The sequence below is a fragment of the Poecilia reticulata genome, linkage group LG10 (genome assembly GCF_000633615.1).
Source record: "Poecilia reticulata strain Guanapo linkage group LG10, Guppy_female_1.0+MT, whole genome shotgun sequence".
Taxonomy (NCBI): domain Eukaryota; kingdom Metazoa; phylum Chordata; class Actinopteri; order Cyprinodontiformes; family Poeciliidae; genus Poecilia; species Poecilia reticulata.
Genome location: NC_024340.1, coordinates 5395470 through 5406284, shown reverse-complemented (window position 1 = coordinate 5406284; position 10815 = coordinate 5395470). Strand labels below are relative to the sequence as shown.

Below are 10815 nucleotides of genomic sequence, written 5' to 3'. Positions count from 1 at the left end.
TGAGAATCATCCATATGGAAGAAAATATGTCAAGACAGCTACATATACACAGACTTAGTTTAGCATGCATGAACAGATTGTCATTATTTTTGATGCAAAAATAGCACAAAAAACAATAAATGAATAAATAATGAAGCATTTTGAAAAATAAACCTAAACCTAGAAATCCTTTACTTCTCATGAAAAAAAAAACAATAACTGCCTATGCAGCAGAAAGAGAGTGCTTGTCAACTAACAAGCTGCTGTGACTGCTTGACTGACAGGAAACGAGTCCTGAGCAGATGTCCTGTCAGCTTAAACAATGGGAAGGATTTGAAAATTCCTCGGAGAAGGAGCCACGACACGTTGGCTGCCGCAAGTGCTACTGGGGTTCAACGAGCAAACGTGCCGGGGAAGTTAGACGAGGGACATTTACTCACAGAGYGAGAAAGAGGAGCGAGAGACACAGAAAMAGACCTTTAAAAAAAGTAATTCGTTGGAGAAAACRAAAMAAAATTATTTCTTCAATTTCTTTCCAGYCAAYTCTAAGCATAAAAAGAAGAAGAAAAAGAGGTTCCAGTGACTGAAGTAATGCTTAAAAATGAGTCAACATTAGAAAATACAAGAAGCTGGTTGGGTTCTTAAAATCAAAGCGATTTACATTCATTATAATTTATTTATATATTTCATATCAAACACCCTAACTGTAAGCTTCAGAAGAAAGGAAAGGTTTATACCTAAAAGTAAACTGCATCTAGGACAAAAACGTATGYTGGTACAAGAGCAGCCTGATAACTTAAAGATCGGCCTACATTTCTGTCTTCAGAGGCCGAATTTACTAAAAAATGTAAAAGAGTGAAGAAAACAAGCTGATTTACTGACAACATGCAGATRAAGCAAAGAACCACGACATATGGTTTCTATGCTGAATTAGACCCTGAAGTCTCAAAGACTTTGCTCATTAAGTCTGAAAATGTTTACGATAGACATTTCTGTGGAAGATAACCAATGTGGTCAGAGCATTAAAACTACTCCTCCCGGATACGGTCTGATGGCRTGGCCCAGCAAAAATGATAGGTGTGATTTTGATTGAATGATGATGCAGAGAGAATTGAAGTTGCTGTTCTGCCAGGTTCATTTGTCAACTGCTAAACAAGAAAAAAACCGAAACCTGTGCGAGGATAATTGTTTTGAGATAGTAAAGTCCATGATTTAAAGAATTTACTGAAGCTYAAGATCGGGCAGTTGGGTTCAGCTGGCGGACAAAACTTAACAAAAATCTGGGTTTCAACACATTTTCATTTTGAAATGTTACTTTTCCGTAGCCATCTTTCTTGATCTTTGTTGAAATATTACAGCATTTTGACCTTTCGTATGAAAAATATTATGTGAACGGCTTGAATAATAGTTTTATCTCTAGGGTCATCAAGTCACTCAATAAATCTCTCTTTATTTATTTACCTAGAAGTTTGAAAAACAGCAGTATACCAAAGTACTTAACATATCACTCATAGGAACCATTTTGAGGACCACGGATCCAGGTCAAGCTGAATGTAAAGATGTCTGGAGTCCACAAAGTTGGACAAAGTTCACTTTTGGGGCATGTGTGCAATCATGGAAAAACAGTGGAAAAACAGAANAAGATCGGGCAGTTGGGTTCAGCTGGCGGACAAAACTTAACAAAAATCTGGGTTTCAACACATTTTCATTTTGAAATGTTACTTTTCCGTAGCCATCTTTCTWGATCTTTGTTGAATTATTACAGCATTTTGACCTTTCGTATGAAAAATATTATGTGAACGGCTTGAATAATAGTTTTATCTCTAGGGTCATCAAGTCACTCAATAAATCTCTCTTTATTTATTTACCTAGAAGTTTGAAAAACAGCAGTATACCAAAGTACTTAACATATCACTCATAGGAACCATTTTGAGGACCACGGATCCAGGTCAAGCTGAATGTAAAGATGTCTGGAGTCCACAAAGTTGGACAAAGTTCACTTTTGGGGCATGTGTGCAATCATGGAAAAACAGTGGAAAAACAGAATGCTGATGTGTAAAACATAAGGTGTGATGAGACAAATCAAAGATAAAGCATGTGATTTAATATAAACAGAACATTAATATAAATATACAGATTTTTGTTCTTTAGAAAATTAAAGATGAGAAAATAGTTTGATAAATCAAAACATTTTTCCATATTTATCCAGACCTGAGAAGTACAGAAAACCAGAGCCAGAGCCACCTCTGGTTGGTCTGCTTGTGTTGTGTCGTTTTTGCTATTTTCCGTTTATGACTTAAAAAGCAGAACGAATAGTAATTGTTTACCACAACTAAATTACGACCTTTAACACAGCTCCACTTTTTTTTGAAAGCGTCGCAAAATACTCGACTTTTATTCTGAAAGGCAGAGCCGGAAATTGTGCTGTGCTGCGCCGCGGCTAGCTTCATGCTAGTGGGAAAAAGCACACAATCACTTCTGAAGGACGGAAAGAAACGCCGCCGTTGTCCGGAACATTTCCCCACGTTTTGTACCTGCTCAGCGCCATAAGATAAAATCAGCAGGTAAGAAGCGAGCTGTGTCTCCGCGGCTGGATGTTATCCTCTGTGCTCCGTGGCCTGGTGTCGGYTCAGGCCGTGCTGCTGGCGCTACAACACCGAGCTGCTCGCTTTGAACACGGACTCCACACGTATGGCGCTCTTTGCCTTCGAAACGGCTCGCAAAGACCCGCGCCTGTCATGATAATTTCCCACATTTAAAGGGAAATAAACGCAGTTTCTTCGGAGGGACTTCCAGAGGAGAAACTAATGTCGAACATACACATTTTCCTACCACCGACCTTTATTTTCCTGCATCATATACAGGCCTTGGGAGAACATTTCGGGGGTGCTGGAAATGTTCACAGAGAAAATAGTTTTCAGTTAAGGCTGTAGTTTGTTGGAGAAAAGAGTCACACGCCCCCTTTAATTCAAAACTTTGGAGGAGAAATTTAGAACACTTCTCATTTTCCTCGTTTTCTCCTCACTACAATTACTCAACGACACCCCGGTTTGTTACAAGACTGTTGCATGGGAACGTTTTAGAGAGCAGAGGCTGAAATAAAGATGACTATTTGTTGTTTACCCGGGGCTGTGTTCGTGTTTTCGCCGCTACTGTTGCCGCCGCAGTGAAAGCCTGGCCCTGCTATCATGGCTGTAATGGCTCTCAATCAAGGCGTCGCAGCACAGTGCTGTTTTGTTTTATATATATATTAAAAAAAATGCTACTTTTACTTATGGACTAGAACAGATTGAATTGATTCGTATTAATCCCCACTTCAATATAWATTCCTGAGGCTCTTCTGGGGAATCCGGACATCACGGCAGCGGAATTTTAACAACACATCTGCAGGTTTGATGTGTTGCGTTCATGCAGTGAATGCTCTGCATGAGAATTTTTTTTTTTAAGTGCACTAATTAAAAAAATAATAAAATAAAAAGGAGTAACGCATATTACATTTTTAAGCTACAACTCAGACTYTTTGTAAAATCATCCAACCTCCTTTTAGATGCAGCCTATCACTCATAAAATCATAAAAACCACATGTAAGTCTTTTGGCCCCCCCAGCCCCAATTTGGTTGATAAAAGCCACCATTCAAAAGTCAAACTTCAAAGCACCCAAGTCTCTGGTGACGTCACATAAGGCAGCTGATCACAATTAATTTCATTCAATTTGTACTTAGATTTTTGTCTTATTTTTTTCCTTATTAAAAAAAAATAAAATCAAATTCCTTTTTCAGAAGAAGAGATCAAGCCAAAATCAATTAACAATTTTTGGAATTCTATAAAAAAAAAAAAACAACCTTGTAGGTCTGCCCTGGAAATGAATTAATTCAAATGTATTCTTAACAAACTACTATAACACAGAAGAGGAAAAATAAACACTTTTAAATGCAATAGGACATGAAACAATATCTGGGTTATCTTCACTTGATCTGCAGTTTAATTTAGATTGTTTTTCTTYATTTAAATGCATAATAACTAATAAGTCTCACCATTTTCTGCCYGTAAGCACATCAACTACAATTATGTGCTCTTATTTTTTTTTTAGTTTGATTTAAAAATCAGATAATAGACATATGATTTTGGTGCATAAACATTGACAGTCTTGTAATTGTTTCRCTTTCTGTTGCGTTCAAAATCTCTACCTCAATGGACCCCCAACGCATATTAATGTTTTTATATTTTCATTTTCTATGTATTGTGTAAACCTATCATAACCAGCAGGTCAAAACAGCAGAATAACTGAAACGCCAAGAAACGTTTCACTGGTAGATTGCTACATTTCTCCTTAACCCTGATTTGTTTTTATTCTTTATTAAACTAATAAACATGCATGCTGTTTCTCTATTATTATTTGCTGCTGATTTATTTTAAAAAAYAGGAAAAAATTTAAATATTTCTATTTAAGTCACTGATCAAAATCAGAGTCATTTTAGTTAAAATTGGCCAAATCAGATGTTTTGTTTGGCGTCTTTTTTTCACTAAAACCATCTGATCAGCTCGGCTCTTGTACCTCTCGTGATGTCATCGACCCCCGGTCCGCTCAAATCGGAATTTGCTTGATTTACTTTGCGAAATCCTCCAGTTGAAATCTTTACTCGATTGCTCAGCTGTGTTTGTCTTGTTCCGGTGAATGTTTGGTGTGTTATTTTGCGTGATTTAAAAAACAAACAAAAAACCACTGTATAGCATCTTTAAGAAGATGATGTTGTAAAGACTGCAAGTATGACACAGCAGTTCAGCTCCCCTACCCCCAAAACATATTTCAGTTCTGGTTTTAGAAACGAGGCAGATGAAATGTGGAAGAACGCTCATGTCGAGTGCAAAACAAGCTGCATGTCGCATCATTTTCTGAAATGTGGGGGTTCCTGCCGTGGCACTAAACCAAAATGTAACCTGCGTCTTCCCGAGTCATGCATCTGCCGATTTACCGTCCACGCTTTGTTGTCATTTCTGTAGCAGCGCGGAGGCTACAGTCGTGTTTCCATTCACAAAAGTGTCTCCTAAAATTCAGCAGAAACGTTGACGACCTCTGGCTGCGGCACATTAGAAAAGTTTTATGTCCTCCTCTTAGACGATGAACGTCTACATCACCAGGCTGTTAGAAGCTCATCCATATTTCAGCCGGATCCGCCATCATGTCCCGTCCCGCGTTTGATCCATCCGAGGCTGTGCTGAGCTWAACTTGGTGGTTCTCGCACACAGAGCGGCTCTGTTGTTGCCTCCAGCGCTTCATTTCAAAGTTATTTAACTGCCGGTTGAGCCAAAGTTTAGTTCCCGGATGTTTCTGGGGTCGCTTCTCCTGTCTGAAGGGTTTTATTTGTGATTCTGTAATACTTGTATAACTTTTTACACTGATTTAAAAAAAAAGATTTATTTGTCTTTCCGAGTAGAGAAGAAATTTCAAATCCTACAGGAGTGTTCAGCATGCAAGCTAATCGATTAGCTATATATTTAATGACAGCAGTCACAGTTGAACAGATTGGCTGTAGACATTTACCTTTTAAAAAAAAGGAAACTATTCTAAAGAGCCTGAATATTGCTGACGGCGCCGGCCACGTTTATTGACACTGCTGGTAAAGATGACCACAAAACCTTATAAATACATTTTTTTAAAGCAGTAGTTTATGGTCACAGAAAAAGTTTAGGAAGTTAAAACCTTTGAGTACATTTATTCAAGACGGGTCGTAATCCTATGTTTGTAAATAATTGTTTTTCACAAAATCACTGGTGACATAGTTACTAGCACTGCTAACAATCCCTTTATAGCAAGTTTAACTGAAACATTTCTTTTTGTTGAGCTTTTTTAAGTTAACAGTTTCTATGAATTTTGAATGAAATGTACTTTGAGTTTTCCCAGGATTTATACAAGATGTAACATAGATAATTGTTTATTTTAGCCAAGGTTCGCTAGGCTGGGAGAACATCTATAGTCCGGCTGCCATTACACGCAGTGGAAAGGGAAAAAAAAAATCTGGGCCATAATCTGGGTTCTGGCCCATATAACGTAAAACTGAAATGATTAATTGTGATTAATCGATTATTGAATAAATTGTCAACTAATTTAGCAATTGAGTAATTGCTAACTGGAGTATACAGACTCAAAAAAAAAGTCAATTTTGTACAAATTCCCAACCTATTCAGAGCAGTGATTGAGTCAAAGCTGCACAAAAACCAAATACAGTTTGCATTTAAGATAAAAACACATTTGTTGTCTGTAAATATGTTTTAGCCAAGAGGAATAACTTCAGCTTTAATTTTTCTTATTTACAAAAGGAATTGGGATTATTTATTGTATTATCTAAAATTGTGTAAATYGACATAATAATTGATTAATCGACTCAGATGATCGATAGTTGCCGCTCCAATAAACAGTTGACATTACAGTGCTGCAATCAAAGAATKAAWTTGAAGGTYTCGTTCACATGAAAACTTCCACCAAATGTGACGAATTGAAATGAGATGGATAAAAGAGAAACGTGCAGTAATGCGATTTGTGTCATCTCACAGTGAGTGAGAATTGATTTCTTAACTCCTCTTAATCATCATCCTTTTTTTTTTTCCTTCTTATTGGACGACGTTCTCGTGTTTCCACCTTCACGCCCCTGATGGGTTTCTAATTGTCCTCTTCTTTTTAATCAGAGTCTCTGCGGAGCGTCGGAAGCTTTGGCAATGTCCGGACAGAGGAGAGGAGCCGCAGCACGGCTGCCCAAATGTGCCTTCTGCAAGAGCAGCCGGGACAAGGAGTGCGGCCAGCTGCTGCTGTCCGAYAGCCAGAAGGTGGCAGCCCACCACAAGTGCATGGTGAGAGGAGCTCCTTGTTTTCAACTTTTACTGCCTCGTGTCCCTCAAGCGCGCGCGTCTTCTTTCCAAAACCCTCCCACCGACCCACTCTGTATGTCAGAGAAATAAACATTACAGCCTAAATAGAGCCATTATTTCTGTYTGACTCGTGTTAGAAACTGACTCTATGGTTAACTCTGTACGTCCTAAATATAAGCCAGGATGTCCTTCTACTCCAAAAAAAGAAATAAACCCAAAGCTATCCAACAAATATTTCAGATTTAAAAGACAAGACATGAAATGTTCCGTTTCTCCTCTCTACAGCTTTTCTCTTCGGCTCTGGTCACGTCACACTCCGACAACGAAAACATCGGAGGGTTTTCCGTCGATGATGTAAAAAAGGAGATCAAGAGGGGAAGCAAACTGGTGAGCTCCCACTTTCTCGCTGTTGCATAATGGTAATCGCTGCTCCACAGAGATGTTATCTGGAAGCAGGCTTCAAGTTTTCCGTATTCCTCCATCCATCATCATCTTCTTCTTTTGTGTGCGTGTTGAATTTCATAGCAAATGTTCATACTTAAATTAGCCAAGAAAAGACTCAGAGTCTTGACATTTAAGTCTGAAGAGTGTGGGACTTTAACTTTATTAAAACGCATATGAATCCTGATTATTATTATTATTATTATTTTTTTTTTTTGCTGTTTGATGGCAGAATGGATCAGCGCTGCAGAGWTTTAAGTAACTTGTGCACAGGGCTCAGTGGGGACACCTCATGGGTCCAATCAGAGAGAAAAACAAACATGTGTGTCCAGAGATAATTTGTTCACCTCGGGGGTTGGTGAACAAATGGCTTGATGGCTTGCTGGAGCCATCAAAACTCAGATGTTATTTGTTTTTATAAGTTTTGGCGTGGCTCTCCTTAACTCATGCCAACAGCATGATGCATTGCTCCCTGCTGTGTGTGAGGGGCAGGGGAGAAAACCAAGATGCAAAAATTGCTGAGTTGCAGTTCCTGAATGAGCTAGAGACGCACCGATCAGAGTTTTTATTAGGGCTGCACCGATTGCATTTTCTGGCCAATCGCAGATTACCGATCTTTTGTTTTTCTCCAACATTATCTTTATTGGATTTACAGCAATGTTTTCAATAATATACAGGACATAAGTGTGCTCTCATATCAAAGGAAAAAAGGGTAGTAAAATTATTGTCCAGCATTCAACTTGTCTTTCCTTGTCAGTCAAGACATTGAGATCTCTTAGAGCAGCATTATTGCATACAGAATGTATTAGAAAAGAAAATCAACTCCGTTAACCCCAACCCCCCCTTAAAACCCTGAGAAAAAACAACAATTACAGTAACAACGGTTTCCCTATTTTCAGGAGTTAKCCCAAATTATTGTCGATTACCGATCTTTTAAAAAGCCTAACTTACCGATTCTGATTTTGTCCGATACCTTTTTTTTTTTTGTCTGAAATGTTGCTCAATTTATCAGGAAATTTGATGAATTGGCAACAATGGGGTGACTGTTGTTAACTGTAAATGTGCAGACATGCCCTGGTCAGCCGGTTTGTCAGTCAGATTTCTCTCACGGGAGAAAAGAAAAGCAAAGTGGTTGATTTTTAGACTTTTGTCAAGGTTGATAACATCTGTGGATAAGATCAGCTTCACATGTAAAAATCGGCCRATCATTAAGTGAATGTTTCACATTTTTTCAAATTTTTGGATAATACATTTTTGAAAAATTGAGTTATTCAGTCTGAWCTACAGCAAACCAAGGAGTGGTGAAAAATGAAAAATAAAGTCAATATTTTTCAAAAATGAAATCTTTGTAAACATAAAATTCAATTAATGGATAAAATCAATTTATCGTCCCAAAAAACAACAACATGCAATCAACCAAAATCCGAATCSTCAGACTTTTTAAATAATCGTTGATCAGCCGGAAAACTGCAGCCGGTGCACCTCTGACCTGTACACCGTTCTTGTTGCTGAAAATAGACTTTCCTGACCTGCCGAACAGAAAACAATCAACCCCAGAATATTTCAAATGTGACGCCTTTTTATTTTAACAACACAAATATTTGAGACCCTTTTTTTTGGTTCAGRTGTGTAGTGAGTTCTGAGCCCCTTTCTACATAAATCCAACACCTGCAAAACATTTGGAGGCCACTGCCCTCGACATTGTTGATCCTTTACGCTCAGATTTTTAAGAAATTGAATTGTCCTTGAGAGACCAGTCATGACCGGTATTTAAATTTAATTGGGATCATCAGAGTATGTATGAATTAGAATTTTAAGGTCAAGAAGAAAACGTTTTACTTTCTGCCTTCCTGTTACATGTTGATCTCTCTCTTGCCCTCCTGCAGCCATAAATGAACTGCAGACATGTCTTTTCTTCTACAACAATTTCTTGTAAATAGCTTCTTACACCTCTTTTCATTTTCTAAATTTATTTTTAAACATCCTGCTGATGCGAAAAATGGCTAAACTTGAGTTTTCATCGTCTTCACTTACAGCATCAACACCAAAGAGTGGCATTGTCAGCCCAGCCTATTAGCATTTAACATGTTGCGTTCAGTGACTGGGGTCGAGATGGTTCTGTTGGGTCTCGAACAGACCGGCTGAGCTGAAATCCTCTCCTGTCTCTAGCCAGTCTCTAAGATGAAGATAAAACCCTCTGAACTCTGAGAAACATTACAAACCCAAACCGTCTTTTTCAAGGCTGCACTTTGAAAGGTTTTGCCACCAGCCAACATCAAACTTGGTGCAACTTTATCTGATTCCTGCAGTGATTCCAAAGCAGCAACTTTGTGTAAAACAGGATCGTTCTGGAAGTTTTGTGTTCTCAGTGTTATGCTCCAACTTATTCCTTTTTTCTCCTCTCCAAAATCTGGATTTAATCCTCGAATAACAAAATAACAATATGTTGACTTGCTTTCTGATGTTTGTCCAATACCATTTTTTTCTCCCTGTGAAATGCTTTTATTTTCTTTCAGAACAAGGAGTCTTGAGGTCTTGCTTTTATTTTTCCACAATGAAATTTTCTTTGTAAAAGCTCGCCTTGGCCTTTGGTTATCAATAAGAGTTGATTTAACATTCTTGTGGAGTCGAATTTACTTGGTGGGAAAAAATATATATTTAGCTTCTTGACACTTCACAGTTTTTTCATGCCTAAAGTCAGACTCAGTTTGTATGTCGTTCGATATCAGTGATGCTTTTTCTTTAAAGCCAAATTCCCCTTCAGGAACATAGTTGGTATTCGAATGTGGGCTTTCTCTGGAGAGAAATTATTTATTTAAACTTTCCGTCACTAACTGCATTTCCATTACAAATCTTTGTCTACATTCTGCTAATGTCGAAAAAAAAACTATTTTGCAATTGCGGTGTTTCTATTAAATAAAAAAATAACCTCAAAATCACACTTTAATTAACTTGTTCACATGATAAGTCATTAAAGATCAAGGCAAGATCTGCATTGGTGTAACAAGACCTTTATACGTGGGAGCGACTGTATAAGTGGGGTTTTGGTTAAATTATATTTGGCAGTTGTTCAGAAGAGCTTTGGAGTCGACACGTTCTGGTGGAGTCCGAAAAAAACCCAAACTATATACCATCGTCTTTGTCGCTTTCGCCAGTAGTAACAACTGGCTGTCGATCACTCTTGTGACACGAAAAGTTGCAGTTTTGTGAAATTCATCTATAACGACACGGCTGAAAAACCACTTCATCCCAGCACAACTTTTTATTGAAAAACAAAACTGCTGTAGCTACATGTCGGATGTTGGCTTTCGTTAAAGTCGTCCCTCTTTGAGCCTCAGCCGTATCTCTGCTTCCCTCCTCTTCAGATGTGCTCCTCGTGTCACCGGCCGGGCGCAACCATCGGCTGCGACGTCAAGACGTGCCGGAGGACGTATCACTATTTCTGCGCGGTGAACGACAAAGCCCAGATCAAAGAGAACCCGTCGCAGGGGATTTATCTGTGAGTTTAGTTCTGAACATTTTATCACCCCC

At 38.4% G+C, this 10815-nt stretch overlaps 1 protein-coding gene across 2 annotated transcripts in view; it reads left to right on the top strand.

Annotated features, from left to right (window-relative positions):
• Positions 1 to 2390: 2390 nt before the first annotated feature.
• The window catches only part of phf6 (PHD finger protein 6), a 13464-nt gene continuing 5039 nt past the window's right edge, over positions 2391 to 10815 (top strand). For both annotated transcript variants that reach the window (XM_008419711.2, XM_008419709.2), the window contains exons 1-4: positions 2391 to 2543; positions 6664 to 6825; positions 7129 to 7230; positions 10650 to 10783. In XM_008419711.2, the coding sequence (XP_008417933.1) occupies positions 6694 to 6825; positions 7129 to 7230; positions 10650 to 10783 (368 nt within the window). In that variant the 5' untranslated portion in view covers positions 2391 to 2543; positions 6664 to 6693. The remainder of the gene's footprint in view (positions 2544 to 6663; positions 6826 to 7128; positions 7231 to 10649; positions 10784 to 10815) is intronic.